General features: G+C 33.6%; 1 protein-coding gene across 1 annotated transcript; it reads left to right on the plus strand.

Annotated features, from left to right (window-relative positions):
* Positions 1-5,146: 5,146 nt before the first annotated feature.
* On the plus strand, positions 5,147-17,168 carry LOC106908899 (adhesion G protein-coupled receptor G5-like). Its single transcript, XM_088002150.1, has 17 exons — positions 5,147-5,231; positions 5,927-6,010; positions 6,320-6,385; positions 6,753-6,800; positions 6,900-7,025; positions 7,169-7,252; positions 8,568-8,718; positions 8,983-9,145; positions 9,378-9,512; positions 10,177-10,287; positions 10,400-10,439; positions 10,934-11,034; positions 11,244-11,365; positions 13,171-13,439; positions 14,257-14,350; positions 14,430-14,713; positions 16,322-17,168. The coding sequence occupies exons 1-17, from the start codon at positions 5,195-5,197 to the stop codon at positions 16,486-16,488; spliced, it is 2,082 nt and encodes a 693-aa protein (XP_087858276.1). The 5' UTR covers positions 5,147-5,194; the 3' UTR covers positions 16,489-17,168.
* The last annotated feature ends 142 nt before the right edge of the window (positions 17,169-17,310 follow it).

Genomic DNA, 17,310 nt, shown 5'->3' on the forward strand with positions numbered 1-17,310 from the left:
GGTGGGGAGTTAATGAATTAAGTAGATAAAATAGAGTTTATGTGAAATAATAAAGAGGTAATGAGAATAACTGAGAGAATTCAAAGGAACCTGAACCCAGAAGAGCTTTGGTTCTTACAAAAAATAACACAAAGAATAAAAAAGATCACGTTTCCTGGACCAGAACAAAAATTAGTCATTTATTTATTTTCCACTGGATTTCAGGTGTTATTCCAAATGTTTGTATCTTAAAGGAAACAGGATCAAAGCAAACTGGGTTTCCTCAGTCAGAATCATTATTTATTCTGCTTTTCCTTTCAATAAACTTTAGTTTCTTTAGTTGCATTCTTTCTTAATATAACAGTGATTCTTGAGAATAGGGACAAAATGGGTTTTAATTTTCCCATATTTTTTTTTTATTATTTCTCAACCTTATGTATGCAAATATGACAAATAATGTTTAGAAAACATGAAGATGCTAAGGTACAGGCTCCCAGTTGCGAATTTTTTAAAAAAAAATTACATTTTTAAGCGACCTGACCCAGAACTTTGTCATCACCATCTGACAAAAATAAATCTAAAATGATTTTTAAAATACCCCATTAGTGATATTTTTACTCAATTTACAGACAAATGCTTCTCAAGAAATAAAATAAATATTATTTAAAACAAAAAACAAGAAAAAGTCCATCTGATGGAGTTGACAGTGCATGACGGAGTTGACACAGAACTGAAGGTGGTGACAAACTAGTGAGTAAAATGAAAAACTTGGTACATGTGAAGTAATGCAATTCATGTAAAATACATTAAAATGAATTAGTTGCACAATTAAGTGAGATTTGACAACAATTTCACTGAAAGAGTCAGAAAAACTCTGATGGAGTTGACGAAATGCCAAACTACCTCAATTTATATGTTATTCTGAAGGAGGCCATATTGTAGCTCGTCAGGTCCATGAAATCTTTACAGTTTACCAAAATTAAGCTTTTATTTCTCAAAATTTCATCAAAGTTTTGTAAATTGTCAGTTATGGAGTTGACACATCATGGTTGTGACAAACAACTTAGGAATAAAACAGAAGAAAAAACTAAAGAATAACTTAAGCTAACCAGAGCTAACTAGCCCTCCTAGCAAAGGAAGAGAAAAGACAACGTCATGGGGTCCTCAGAAGTTCTGGTGCCCCCCAATAATGCCTGATTTTTTTACATTCTTTTCATTTCTGACGGTGTTGACAAAAACTAAGGACAAATTTCAACGGAGTTGGAAAATATCTAAAAATTATTTTTAATTCAATTTATCGATACTTTTATAATTATTTATATGACTACTTATACTTAATTGTCATAATATATAATTTTAGTATTTCTTTAATTGTTTTAAACTATAAGAATGTGTTGAGTTCTGCTCCTGGACAAGGGCTTTTACAGGCATCATCCACCGACTACAATGTTTAAAATAAAAAAATATTCAGCAAAAAAAAGAAAAATATACATTGTTGTGCTCACATGACCCAGGTTAGTTTAGTTAGATATTTGAAAAAAATATATTTTGTGTATATTTTATTCAAATTTCATGCTTTATCCATAGGACCTGTTTTGTCCCTATTCTCAAGAATCACTGATAAACATTACTTAGAGGTGGGCAGAGAACCCAAAAATTAAACGCATGAAAACGTACTGCTACTTCAAAATATTTTTACTTAAAATACTTTGGGAGTATCTTTTATGCAAGTAATGTCTTACTGAGGAATACGATTGTACCCACCTTTAGTAAATCAGTGCCTTAAATCTATCAGAGAATGAAAATGGGGGCCTTTGTAGTTTTCTTACAAGTTCACCTTGAAAAAAGAAATAAATAACAAAATAAAGTTCTAAAAGTTTGTCTGTAAGATTAGGAGCTGTTGTGTTTACTTCCTAATCTCTGTTTTGACATTTCTGATGCATGCAATGCAAACATTGTAAACAATAATGATAAAGTTCTGTTTGGAGGAAAGACTTTTGTCTCAAGAATCAATGAGCTATTCAAGCAAAAATGTTTTTCCTATTACTACTTTGCATTTATAGGACAGCAGCACAGTCACCGCTGATGACAGATTGAGGGTCTCAGAATTTGCAAGCCAAAATATTTGACGCTGGTAACTATGCAAAGTTTGTTAGCAGTTTCATTTGGCAAAAAGGCTCAGGTGGTTGTGGTTGCTTGACTCTGATCAGCAAAGAGTGAAAACCAGAACTACTGATTAACTTACAGGGCATTTTTAATCATTATTATACAGGTCTGTCTGTGCTATTTAAATCAACTGTAGCTGAGAACGGATCATTTAACCAGACTGAAACTCAATGCCGGGAAAACAACATGCCTTGGCAAAGTTGGATAATTCAGGTTTTCCTCGTCGGCTTTTTGTGGATTTTTCCTGTTTGTAAGTAAACATAATTTTTTTAAAAAGTTACAGTGAAGGATTTCAAATTGGTTTAATCTAAAGCTGTATTTAATGTTTTAAAATGTTTATTTTAATGTAATATATGAATCCTAGTTGCTGCTATGATAAATTGAGAGGCACAGATATTTAATTTGCTATCATTTTAATGTCTTCTCTCAACAAAATCTTTCAACAGCAGGTAGACGGACTACGTTTCCTGGCTCTCAGCAATTGGAGACACTTAAAGACTGCTTAAGCCAAGGAAACATAAATTATGTTGTTGCTGACAACTTCTACGGTATCATCAGTGCGGAAAATCACTTTGCAGCTAAATTCTCAGGTGAGTTCAAAGCTCGTCCTGTTTGATGTCATATTATGCATGTTATCAGCAGCAACAACATACCAAATACAAGCTTTTCAGTCTGAGTTGCGTTGTTGTCAATCTATCTTGGCTAAAGATCAGACACCAGACCGGCCCAAACAGTTTCAGCTTCCTTCGTTAGAGGAGCAGCTCTCTCTAAGAGCTTCATTTGGTGTTAACCTTTAGTTCACTCACAGTCGCATTAGTATTTCTTACGGGAGAGGATTAGGGCCACCGGAAAGAAAAAAAAAGTTCTGACTTTAATTTTGATTGTAGCCATGAAAATTTGTCTCTGTTTGCAGAATTTTGACTTTTAATCACAGAAAATGTTTCTTTTTTCCAGAGGCCCAAATCCTCTTCCATATATTCAAATTGGGTCTCTATGATATAAATATTTCTGTCAGCCAGGACAGACTTGCTTTAGACCTAAATGTACACGGTGTATGAATAATTTTGGGCTTATCCCTGCAGTGTTTCTTAAATGTGGTCAAACAGAAATTTAGCTGAATGGCTTTTGTTGCCATGCTTTAAACTTTTAAATGCGTAACTTAGGGCTGTGATTTGTTTGATTCACAGTGAAACTCAGAAGCATCAAGCTAATGCTTAAAACCGCATACTGTGCAAATTTAGGGCCTGAAAATGAACCACAGAAACTGGAACCAAAAAGTTAAGATAAACGTGATATTTGAAAAGACAAAAACCAAAACATTGTTTTATTTCCTGTTAAATTATCACAGGCAAGAATGGACCAATTCCAGACGTGTTACCGAAAGTTGTTGAAGAGATCTTGAAGAAACTCAACAAGACAACCAGTAAGACGAGTCATGCACTGTAAAACTGTATTTAACTGTTCAGTTAAGATTTGAAATGCACCTCTCTGGCATTTTAAACCAACACAGATGTTCTCACTTTCCTCGGTGGAGTAAACTGCTGATTAATTTGGTTAAGCTGCTAACCCAGTCCTTGGTCAAATATCACCAGTCTCAAATTGTCTACTAAGACTTTAACTGACAAATAATTGAATTTTAAATCTCTATTCAGTATATAGTATATAAGCTATAACACATCTATATCCATATAGCACATTTTTCAGTCAACATGTGAATGTTTAGCAGATCCAGCTAATTTTTTTAACAGACACACTTTGGTTGACTTAATACAACCCAAATCTCCAAATCCTTTTAGAAACATTCATGTAGGCCAGACTGGTATCTCGTTCAGTTAATATTAAGAGAATATGTTGAAATTGGCCAAAATATATAAATCCAACTTTTTACCCCAAGATGTCCTACATCAAACCCAGACAAGTAATTAAGATGAGGCAAGTTTCCAGTTAGTTTCCGTCTGTGGGCCCAAATGAAATGTTGATGTTATGGTAAAGTGTCTGTCTGTGTAACTTTTTTTTTCTTTTCTTAAATTAAAACAGGCACCGAGGAACTGCCATCATTTCTGAAACAATTATCTAACGGTGTTAAAGACATACTGGAAAAAAATGAGAAAATCTTTGGTAAGAACATTACTACAACGTAATAAATTTGTATTATAATGTATTAAAGCATTTCATTGCTGTGTTGAGCCATGAAATTTCTAATGTTTCTCACTACCTGTTAAGCAGAAATACTGTTCTTTAAGTTTCAGTAGTGTGTATTGTATTTTAATTTGTAGCTTGAAACTCTTTTGTGCTCTCTTTATAAGATAATAACGGTAATAAGTTTGGCGTGTCTTTGGAAAAGATAAGAAACTCCGGAAATGCCGTTGGTAAGAACATTTAAGCTTGTCACAAATTATTATAATATAATTTCTGTATGGAAGTTTAAAAAATAATTTGTTTAAAGTAGCACAGATATGCAATATCAGTAGCTTTCTGTAATACAAACCTTGATTCTACAAGCACAGGTAGGCTAACAGAGGGTTACCATGGGGAAGTGATGCATTTCTAACATATAGTACAATGAAAAATCTCAACACATTCAGACCTTCTTGTAATAATTAAAAGTTGTCTTGCTTAAGATGCCTTCGACAGGAATCCAAAATCTACAACCACAAAATCGTCTGAGCAAGGTTCGATTCCCAACCCAGAGCCATTTACTGCATGTTCTCTCTTTAACTCTCTGTTCTTCTTCCTGTCAATCTGCTAATGAATAAATCTCGTAGTAGTGCCAATAATACCTTAAAAGATTTCTTCAGGCTTCCTTAGAGCTGTGGCTGCTTCTTCTTTCCTTTTCTGTTCAGTGCACGATCTTTTTCAAAGGAATGTTGTTTCATTTTTCACAGTTCACTTAACTGTGTCTAATGAAATATTTAATCAGTAAAAGTTTCAGCTCATATAAAAAAATGTGTTGAGTTAATGTTAATGGGGTTTTTTCTGTCAAATTAAAGCAACTGAAACTCCAAAACAGGCAGTTTTTAACTTTCTACATGCGAGCGTTCCTGTTCTTATGGATCTACTCACAAACAGGACCAATTGGGAGTCTGGTAAGAACAAATGCAATACTGAATTTTTATCTGTAAAGTTGTTTTTATCACTGTATTAAGGTTTAAGATATAATTAGTTATAACTTGAAGCTACAGTGTCTTGTCAGTTTTTTTATTATATGTTTTTAACCTCAAATTAACTTTTATTATTGAGCTAATCATTTGTCTTGGGAATCCAAATGGCTAACAAATTATCAGGCTCCATTAAAAATCAGCTGCGAAGCAACCAGCCACTCAAAACTAAATCTGTCGCTCTTTAGATCCTCTGAAGGTCTTTCATCATTTTTTTAACTGTTACAAAACTCGGCCTTTTTCAGATGAATGCTGCTTAGTCTGTGAAGCCATGCGAACTAGAAATCATCCCGACACCATGAGCTGTTGTGGTGTTTACACAAAACGCCTAACAAATAACCAATGTTAAATTAAATCTTACTAAATCTTATTAAAACTTGCAACCATCAAAACAAACAAGTTGCTTCCCTCAATTTAAAAAGAGATAATAGTCTGACAGACAGATTATGGCATCTAGCAGCAATGAGTTATTTCCCCCAAAATACCTAATAGCTAAATTATTTTGGGAATAGTCTTGAATGTTAGATGATGAGTGAGAATATCAAACACAGCTGAACAGAAATGCTGAGGTGCAGATGCTGTTTTCAAACCTAAATTTTCTGTTTTTGGTTTTAACCACACAGCCGATGATGGAGTTGTGCAAAGTGTACTTGGGAATATTCCTGATCTGTTCAAGCTATTTCTAAACACAAGCACTGGGGACTCTGGTAAGATCCTAAATGCAATTATTAAAATGTAAATTTATTTTTTTCCATTTCATTTGATCTTTTGATGTTAATACGTCTTCAAGTTTTCTGAAAGCTCCTTAAAGTTTTTATTTAAATTGCTGCTGCTTTATTACACTTTATTACAATTTTTGACCCCAACAGTGGAATCAACTGGGGGATGATGGTGATGATGATGATGGATGATGATGATGATGATATCCAATTGTTAAATCTTTGCTTTGCCTTTTTTGTATTTTCCCAAAAAATAGAAAATGAGATTGACCATTTTTTCTTGTAATGTGTCACCAGATTTGAAAAGTTTCAACATGACTGATATTTTGAATTGGGCCATAAACACAACTGTTTCTGAAACTGGTAAGCACACCATGGTAAAGTTATTATAAAAACATCACTAATGAGTGTAGATGTATTCATTTTACTTCATTTAAATGATGTGGTGAAGGTTTTAAGCACAGATTCATAATTTTTTATGTGTTTACTAACTTATGTTAGTAAACATAAGTTAGTAAACACTGCTCTTAGCTATACACTTTTCCTACCTATAATATTGTGCTCTTGTAGCGACTTTATATTTTTATATTTTTATATTTATATTTTTATATTTGGATGTAACTGGGGCTGTGACTCTCAATTTCGTTCCACCTCATGTGATACGTGATGTGAATGACAATAAAGTATCTTGAATCTTGAATAAAGAACATTTTTGCATTGTCTTTAATAGGAGGGCAGCACTGCGTGATATTCCTACAGAAAAATGAAACAAGACACAGTAAGCTGAGCTTAGAATGTCAGACCTGCAAATTATATCTTGCAGTAAAGTTTACATCATAAATGTAAAAAGCTGAAACGAGTTTATTTTAACTTGCAGAAAAATTGTGGAAAACGTGGCCACAAGTGAAAATACAAGACTTTACACTATACATTACAAAAACTCTTGCCAGGGACCCTGTGGTAATTCGTGCTCTGGAAGGAAAGAAATGCTTAAATTCAACTGGTAAACAATTTAATTTGATTTTATTTTACCCAGTACATGTCGGTGCTGATGAGAGATTATCGAAGTTAAAGATAAAAGCATTGCTGTCAAATGTTATGTTTCATTTAATCTTTTTGGTTTTCATTAATGCCTGGACCAATAAGAATCATGCACATATGGGAATATGACAACAAATACTGTGTGTACAAAAGCGGATGCATATAATGAAGTCGCCTGCAAAAGCAGCGGTGAGTATGATTAAAACCAATCTAATAACTATGTATCTATTATTTCAGCTTTTATTGATTATTTGCTTTAGTTTGGCTGCAGTGTGTCCTGGTGATGGCTAAAAGGGTTAGTTAGTAGTTGCTAGTTAGGGATTATCTGTTAGCACAGCAGATGGCCGTGCAACTCGCTGGTTACCATGGTTACCGTCTTTATCCTGCTGTTTTAACATTAGCTAGCATGTTGTCAGTGCACCACAACTGTTTATTAAGGCGTGACAAAATAAGTTATACTACTAAATTGACATTACACTCTAAAAAGTGTTTTTGGCTGAAGTTCATTTTATGGACTTATTTACATTAATATCACTTGATTCATTCGGTTTAATGATGACAACTCACCTTTTTGTCTTCAAGTAGCTTAAAGGTTACAAATCTACCTAACTTAATTTAACTTAAACATTTTTTTTTACTAAAGTATCCTAAATTATCCATTGTACTGAAAATACAGCTATAACTTAAATTATTTTAAATGTATGTTTTGACATGTTATCTTAGTTTTTCAAAGAAAAATAATATAGTAGAACCAACTTAATTGAATTGCTTCAATTGGTAACAAGTAATTCAATTCAGTTGAATCACTTAACGTAATAAGTTGGTTTAACTTGGTAAACAAGAGGGAACATATGCAGCAAAAGTCATCAGGCCGGGAATTGAACCTGTGATGGCCATCAACCAGCGTTCTGTGGTGGTGCAGGGAGGAAGTACAACTCATAAGGAGACCTTAGTCCTTGACGCGTCAGTCGCAGGCTCGATTCCCGGCCTGATGACCTCTGCTGCATGTCGTCCCTCTCTATCATTACTCACTTTCCTGTCTAATTACTCTCAAATAAAGGCAGCCTGAGCCAAAACACCCTTTTAAAAAAGATACTTACTTCTTTATTTGACATAAACTAAAATAATTTGAGTAAAACTGACTTTAATTTGTCATTTTAAAGACATTTAATGAATTCAGTTAAAAAAAAAGCTTGGTAGATTGATTTTCATAGATATGTTGTTAAACTTAATAAATCAAGTTGGAAAAACTTAATTGAATTACTTGTTACCAATTGAAGCAAGTCAATTAAGTTGGTTCAACTAATTTCTTTTTACAGTGTAAAGAGCCACCATACTGATTTGTCAAAAAAATTGCTCACATTTTGTTGTTGTATGGAAAATGGAAAAACTGACAGGTTAAATGCATGAAATCGATAGCCTATTGATATTTTTGTGATAATTGTTTGTATACATAATTATGAATGAACTGATGACTTATTCACTCCATTTTATTGACTTTCAGACTACAAAGACAAGTACATAATAAACATACAAGGAAATGTCCCCAAGTGTGTCAACTGCGACAATCCAATAAAAGAGCCTGATGAGATTATTAAAATTAACACGACTTCTTTTGACAGTGTTGAAGGAGAAGTTGATGCAACCAAAGCTGCGTAAGACGTGCTTAATATTAAATAAATGCTTTTGAAAATGTTTGACTTTCTTGCAGATGCATCACAATTGAGCTGGCAATACATGTTGATTTACTGAAAAGAGATTATTTTAGTTCAGCTAAATTGTCAAAAAGTACGACTCTACGCTTTTACAGTAGAGCAAAATACATTAAGCTTGATGAGATTTGTGAAATCCTATCTTTAGGTGAAAAATATTAACAATTGCTTTACATGATTATGGTCATGATATTCTTTATATTTCAGCGAGTTTATGGGTGGCATGGCAGACTTAATCTCCAAAATGAATGGGACTTCGGCTGAGCTGTCAGTGGCGAAAGGAATCGAGGGAGTCATAGTGAGAAAAACCGATCCTGCAGAACTGGATGAGATATCCTTTGCTTACAAGACTCCAACTGAAAAGCTGAAAGTGAGTATTTTTATTTCCCTCTCACATGTTCTGACTTAACTCACATTCGCTCTATAGGTCAGATTGAGCAGGATTACGTGTTAAACTAATATCCAAACTTCTCACATCTGATTTCTTTTGTCATTAAAGTAATCTTAGTTCTACTTATTTCCAGCTGCCAATTTTATCTTACTCCCCTGAATCTCTAGTGTTTTGTAGAGTCTCTAAAACCGTTCCTTTCTTCTACCTACAGATCATAGAAAACTCTAGCGCTCTTCAAACATTTTCGAGATCCGTCTCCGTGTCTAAAGAAGCGTTTGAAAAGGCCATTGGTCCAAACGCCTCTCTACCATTCGCAGCTGTTCTCCGGTTTTTGAACTTGACTCGGGTATGGAAAAGGAACCAAAAATGTTTTGTCATTTTCCATTACATTTAAAGCTGCAGAATTTAACTTTTAGAAAAAAAAAAAAATATATATATATTTTTACATATTTGTTTAAACTGTCACTGAGACAATCTGTGGAAAAAAAAAATCAAACTCCTCTGCCTTCTCCCAGTGCTAACTAGAAACAACCAATCAGAACCAGGAGGTGGGCCTTAGTGTTGCCAATCATGGCTGCATGCACACCCCTCACCCCTTCTCTTCTCCCTGCTCTCTGCTATGCTGCAGCTAGCAGAGCCGGCCACCATGCTAATTCTAGTTAGCATGGCCAACAATAATGATGAATAAACAGTTTTCCTGTAACGCCGAATTGTTTCTCCACCATTAACACATTTAGCAGCGAGTACACAAGATTGATTGGCAGCAGTAAGACCCTCCTCCTGGTTCTGATTGGTTGTTCTAGGTGCATTTCTTGAGACAGCAATAATACCTCAGGGGGGAAGTGGAGGAGATTGATCTTTTCACAAATTATCAGTATCATATTATATTGTCACTGTCTGGTGACAGTTTCAACAAATGTGTAACAAACATTTTTTAATATAAAAGTTACATAATGCAGCTTTAAACATGTGTTAACATTTGTTGTCAATGCTACTGTTTTTATCTCCAGGATGAGATGAACAGTACTGTTCTTTATGATGAGGTTGTTGCAGTTGAGATGGGAGTTGAGATCAAGAATCTCACTGACAAAATAAACATCAACTTCAAGAATGCAGAATTTGTGAGTTTTTATAATTTTATTTTATTTTTAAATTAATTATCTCTTGCATCTTTTGATATTCCCTTCTATTGTTCCAACAGACATGTTTAATGTTGCTCTCTTTTACTTTCAGAAAAAGTTTTATCCAAACTGTAGCTCATGGAACGGTGAAGGTAATTTCCTACTATAAGTTGATATATAAAATTTAAATTATCCTGAAAGATTCAGCCTATTCTGAGGAGCATCAGCGGCTAACAACAAAGCAATAATTCATTATTTTTGGAATAAAGTTTGCAAAAGTATTGAAAACCTGAATTTTCATCCTTTTACTGCATAAAACCAATTTGTTGCTGATCTTTCTTCCCCTCCATAAATAAACATTTTATTAGCATTTATCATTTCTGAAACAAAACTCGCTTTAAAACATTTTCCAGAGACAAATAAAGAATATCCTATGTGCTTTCCAGTCAGTTGCACAGACACATACACAAAATCTTGATTTAAATCATTAATAGTGTGCATATTTTTTAGGCATTCCCCTACAAACTGTAGAAAAGCACTGCTTTTGATAAAATAGTGTAAAAATGACTAACAAATTAAAAATTCTATGTTTGTAATATTTGTTTTTATTCTACTAACCATAAAGCTACATGTTCCTGTCTTGCAGGAGAAAAACCCAACTGGACTTATGAAGGATGTGAAACTATAGTCGATGGAAAAAACATCAGATGTGAATGTTCACATTTGACATTTTTTGCTGTCTTACTGGTACGTTTTTTATATTTTTACATTATTCATCAATCAATCGTAAGTATCTGGACCGAAAAACGCTCTGTTGTTTCTGTGTGATCGTTACCATCTCACCTCACAGTATCTCCTTTTTGTTGTCATAACACAAATCATCCCTGTAACATTTCTAAATCATGTTATAAAAAGGCAGCACTGTTTTTTTTTTTTTTTTTTTTTGCTACTTACAGACTCCCATAAATGAAACCATCTCCAGCTCTGACCTGAACATCCTCACCATCATCACGCAGGCTGGGTGCGGATTGTCCATTTTCTTCCTCGGCATAATCCTCTTCATGTACTGCCTGATAAGGTAGGAGTCAGAAACAATTTTGTTTGTAGGTATTTACAATGAAAATGCAAAATATGCATTTATAAAAACACATTTATCTACTTTCCCACGATGAGGGCAGACTTTTCTGTTATTCTGAAGTGGTTTGGCTGGCTAGCAAAATTTAAGTTTGCCAGCTAGGTAGCTAGCACCCTAATTTCCAAGAATTGGGGTGATTTGCTTTCCAGATATCCCATTTTCATTTGGGTAATATTTATCTAATTACAAATGAAATCACTTAAAACTCCATTTTGTATTTCCTCATACTGTGTTTGACCTGAAACTTAAATATTTACCCATAATGATATCAGTACACTTCTCCATAAGAGTATTCTGGCAAATTACGTGAATTTGGCTGAATAGTGTTGCTGTTTCATTGCGGTTGATTTACGGAAAGTTTATGTAAATAAGTCGGCCATTCAGGCTAGCAAAACACTGCAGTGAGTTCTAGTCGGACTTATTTACAGCAGCCACATGGAAATATTGAATAGTGGCTGCGTTGTTGGAGTCCAACGGAAAACTCCCGTATGCACAGCAGCAGCAGCATATCATGCAAATATACCAACCTTCTTTATAAGTCTGTCCCGTTTTCAGGAATATTTACAGTTATTTTTATGCATTTAAAGTACTTTGAAATAATTCACGTCAAAAATGGTCATCACATACTAAAAGCAATTTTAAAAAAATCAATGTCATATGTTCTTAAAGTTTTAAGAATGTTCTCTTTTTCCTAAGTAACGTTATAAATTCTTGTCCCATTTACGAACAAAACTATACCAACATTTTCATTAAATTTGTGTTGTGCAGAATTATAAATTTATAAACATCGGCTTTCTGGAGATAAATGTCCATTGTAACCAAATTTAACACATTCATATTTAATATTAATCTACAAGATTTTTCTATACTGCAATTTTTGTGTTTTCTCTTTTGTGCCTGACTAAAAATATAAACATACAAATGTTTGTTACATTATTTAAAAATGTATTTTAAGTACTCTTTCAGCAATTAATATTTTGTGAAACACCACACAATAACAATTTTATGAAACAGTCACAGTTATAACCTCATTTAAGCATTTTTTCTTTCGGTGTGTACACCTGGAAAAAATGTTGAAGCTTCTTATAAAATTTAGAATATATATATTTTTAACATAACACTGGATGTTATTCCTCTCTTCAGGACAGAAAAAGAAAAACATGACTTTTTTTAACCTATGTGTTAATCAAAATGTTGGAAAAGAAATGTCAGACTAAAAAATTGACAAAAGTCAAGCTATTTTTAATTATGGCAGTAAAAGTCTGGTGTAGTTTGTCCTGTCTATTGTTGTCTAAACTCAGTCAAAATAACATTGTTCAACCTAAAACAAGAAGTAAAAAGTTAGATGTAGACAATTTATTTGTTGTCCAGATTATGGTAAATCAATTCAGCTGGTCCAAAGCCGACGTGACAACATGTAAAACCAAATTTACTTCAGTCAGACTGATGTTGTCCAGATCAAACTATCACAAAGTCATTGACAACTTAAACAAATTAAGTACAAATTAAACAAAAATCGTCTTTCATTTTGTCTTTTATAGACTAGAATTGAAGTGGTTCAGATTTTACCTAATAAACTGTAATAGGGTTTGTGAAGTGAAGACTTGTTGAGTCCCTTTCAAAACATTTGGACATCAAGGGACAACCTTTTCAAGATAATATTATTTGTTCCACTTTTGGAGGTAATTTACACTTGTTTAGCTGGAGTTTAAATAACCACTCACTTGTATTTTTTGGTAATTTTTCAGGAAGACGAAGGCCAGTACTTCCACACAGATCCTCATCCACCTGGTTTGTGCCTTGTTCCTGCTGAATTTTACCTTCGTCATCAATCACTTTGTGGCGAAGCTGAACAGCGATGTGGGTTGTGAGATAATGGCAGCGGTGATGCATTACTCCATGTTGGCCACTTTCAGCTGGTTTGCTGCACAAGGCTTCCACCTCTGTCTGCAGCTGTACCGAGGAGGGAATATCGCAATAAAGCGCTACCTGCTCAAAGTTTCTGTCACCACCTGGAGTGAGTTCATCCTTCGATAATAAAGCCTGAACTTCCAGGACTTACCTGAAATCTACAGGAATTATTATGTGCTTTACTTTTCTAGGACTTTTATGGATTTCATGAAACTTTGATTAAATTTACCAGGTACTTTCCTTCATCTGCCATTAAACTTACCAGCTACCGTTATGGTAGTTTGAGCAAACTCCAAACTTTTTATCACATGGGCCAAAATGGTTATGTCGAAAGAGGTCAAGGTTCACCAAATTATAGTTATTATTATTTTTAAATTACCTTGTTTACTGTTACTTATTATCTTTGAAAACCTTTGTTGTATTGAGTTTTTATTAGTTTAATGCGGCTTTTTTTGGTGGATTTTGAGTAAAATTTGATGGATTTTTGTGGTTCTACTTACTATGAAATCAAAAAGAAAGCAAAAAACATTATTAAAAGATAAATACTTTGTGTTGTACCTAACATTTTCCATCTGAATCAATTTGGGAGGCCAAATTCTTCAACTGTGGTTAGGGAATGTCAAATCAGTCCAAATTGGAGGTTATTTTACAAGAACTTTGCTATAACCTAACAAGTACCTGGTAAGTTTAAGGTAAATATTTGTAAAGTTTCATAAAAGTCGCATTGAAGTACTTGGTAAGTTTCAGAAAAGTTGCTGGAAAGTACTTGGTAAATTTATGAAAGATCCATCAAAGTTTCTGGAAACCAATCGCATCATTATATAGCACTTTGTCATAACTTAAGATTATTTGTAAAACAGCCAAATACACAATTTATGAGATGAATTTTGCTACTTAATTTTTATATGTGACTGCTTTTCCAGTTCTACCAAGCATAGCGGTGATTATCATCGGCAGCCTGAAGAAATATGGGAAACAGACCATCTACACTGATAATCCTGCAAACGACGTGGCAATGTGAGACTAAAACATCATTGAATGACATACAGTCTTATTTACATTATTATGTCAAACTGATTAATCTTACTGTTCACAGGTGCTGGATTAACGACAATAACATCCATTACATCGTCAACGTTGGCTACTATGCAGTGGTCTTCCTCTTCACCTTCACCACAGTCGTCATCATGTTATCCTGGCTCTTTTGTATGAAGAGAAGCAAAGCAGCGAACCAACAGGAAACAGGAAGTGGCAGGAAAATAGTGATCATTCTGGGTCTGTGCTGCCAGCTGGGCGTCACGTGGGGCTTCGCCTTCTTCGCCTACGGTTCCTTTCAGATGATAGCCACCTACATTTTCACAATCCTCAACTCATTTCAAGGTATTCAGCTGAAACATGTCGCTAATTTCTACACGGGGCATGAAATTCAACATTTTTAGCTCATAAAAATGGTAGTCGGCCACTTTTATAAGATAGATATGTAAAATGTGTCTTTTTATCTGTAAATGGAGAATTTTAACTATTTTATTTTCACTGGTAAAACAAATTCACTTGACACTTGAAAAATATAGAACTTAAAGAAACTTTAAGATTTAAAATAGGAAAATTAACAATGTACATAAAACGGGTGAGTGTGTGGTAAATGGTACATGGAAGAATAAATAAATTAATTAGATAAACTTACAAATGTTAGAGCTTAAAGTTGTTTTATACCTTAAAAATGTGCAGGAGAAAGACATATTTTCATATATATTTGAAAAAAGTATATGGTAAAAATTTCATATCAGTCGATATCAATAATTATTCATTAGTTTTTTGTTTTAAATATTTCGCATATTATCAAACTGGTGGTGTGTCTTTTCCTGTTTTATTCACAGTTTCCACTCAATGTTTTTATTTTAAGCAGTTATGAGGCACAGTGACAAAAGCTTAAACTGCTGCTGTTGCAGTTACTCAACAGGTTGTTGCTAGGTAACCAAAGAGTGAGTGAGTTCCCACCAATCTTGGTCTTTTCTCTGACTTAATCCCCCAGAAAGCTGCGTGATATCGGATTGGATTTCATTGAGACGTATTATCTATTAATATTGATCATATGTCTGTCACTATATAAAGTGTTATTGATTTACTGTCCAGCCCTAGTACATTGAAGAAAATATGTGAAGTTTAAAAAAAATAATAATAATTTCATGTTGGTGAACTTGGAGCCTTTTCAGACCTTTAAAAATGTGGTGGAGAAATAAATATTTTCTAAACTATAGGGAAGAGCTAAAAGGATTTAATATGTTCCACTATAGTTTTTAATGGTATTTATGGACTTGATAACATTTTACGACACTGTCAAGACATAAAGGGGAAGTTGTATTCGCTAAATATAAACACTACAGTGGTATCTACAGAAGATGTAATGAATATTTGATTGGAAACCCATGTTTGGTTTCAATGTTTCCATTTAGAATATAAAGCAGAAAATGGATTTTACAACCAAAGATTAAAAACTACTCAGATTTTTAAAGTATTGATAAAATAAAAAGTGGTGAAACATCAACAAATTTATCAGTTTGTTGGGTCTGAACAAGCTGACTTTAATAAATGCATAAAAATGTATAAATTTCAACAACCTATGAATTTAGTAAAGCTGACAAAGTTAGGGAATAAGCAATGAAGCTTTCTTTTCTATTAAATCAAAATTCAGAAGGTTTGCTTGTGTTGTCCATGGGAAGCTAGAGCTCAAGGAAAAAGAAATTGGAAAAAATGTTGCTGTTTACATGCATAGCTTTATGCAATTTAATGCTTCTTTATATTTTTGATTTCTCCCTTCAGTTGGACAAATTTCATAACACATAAATGCAATCATTTTACTTCTACTGTTTTAAATTTGCCCTGCAGAGATAGCATACTTGTATTAAAAAGGTGGTTATAAATAAAAGGTATCATGATCATCTTAATATTTTTACTTGGTGAGAATCGTCCTGTCTTTGTGTCTGCCAGGGTTCTTCCTGTTCATCTACTACTACAAGACAACCCGAGTCGGACCAGGCAGCGCCAAGGCCAAGGGAAACTCTGGAAGCTCCAACACCAGTATCAGTACTCTTAAAACTGGACTGGAGTGTGTTGTGAACCCGTATGTGAATTTTGACAAACAAAAAGGCATGTGATCTGTGGTGGGACAGAGAAATCAAAACTGCAACCAATAGAAAACGTGTACAGAGTATCCATGTAAAATACTGTAATTCTGTCTCCTGATACTGATTTTATACACTAGGATTAAAAAGATTTTGATAAGATAGACATTTCTAAAGATTTCAGGTTAATCTTAATCATCCTCTTCATTGTCTTGGGAAAACAGTATCTTCAGTCAGAGGCTTTCTCAGATTCGCTGTAATACAGACTGCTACAAGAGATCTTTCCTGCCAACAGCCATAATCACCATATACAATAACTCTTTGAAAAAACTGAGCTACAACAATATTTAATTTCCCTTTGGGATCAATAAAGTATTTTTGAAATTTAATTGAATAAAACCAGGAACCTCTGGCTCTGTATTAAAGCCCAACAACATGTAGAAAGTTTTTATTTTAAATGGGATATTATTTTTATGCTTTTGCAGTAAGAATGCCTTTTCTGAATTTTCTGAAAATGCAATGAAACATCAGATACCCTAATAGGGAAAGTTGCAGCTAAGGTTCATGGTATTTTTTTAGTAAAATTTTGTTTTTATCCTGAGCAATGTAGTGTAGATTATTGCTAAGATATGTATTAGGATAAGTGTATGTTTCAATCTTTCTGTGACTCTATGCATATTCCAGTGTAAATAATAAAAGAAATACTTCCATAACTTCTTTCCTCTCATGTTTGTTGTGCAGATCCTCCAACTCTTTCCTGTAAAAATTAATCATGAAATCAATCAAAGTTATAAATATAAAGTTATATATCATTTCTTTGCTTCTTTATCCGGTTCCGTCAGGTTTTGCTCCAGT

This window comes from Poecilia mexicana, unplaced genomic scaffold (assembly GCF_051168715.1).
Source record: "Poecilia mexicana isolate PSO_F unplaced genomic scaffold, ASM5116871v1 scaffold_21, whole genome shotgun sequence".
In the NCBI taxonomy this organism is placed as follows: domain Eukaryota; kingdom Metazoa; phylum Chordata; class Actinopteri; order Cyprinodontiformes; family Poeciliidae; genus Poecilia; species Poecilia mexicana.

Coding starts and splice junctions, on each gene's coding strand:
- LOC106908899 (XM_088002150.1), top strand. CDS start 5,195: ATGGATCTACTCACAAACAGGACCAATTGGGAGTCTG. Junction 6,011..6,319: donor CACAAGCACTGGGGACTCTG/GTAAGATCCTAA, acceptor ATGTGTCACCAG/ATTTGAAAAGTTTCAACATG. Junction 8,719..8,982: donor GTTGATGCAACCAAAGCTGC/GTAAGACGTGCT, acceptor TTTATATTTCAG/CGAGTTTATGGGTGGCATGG.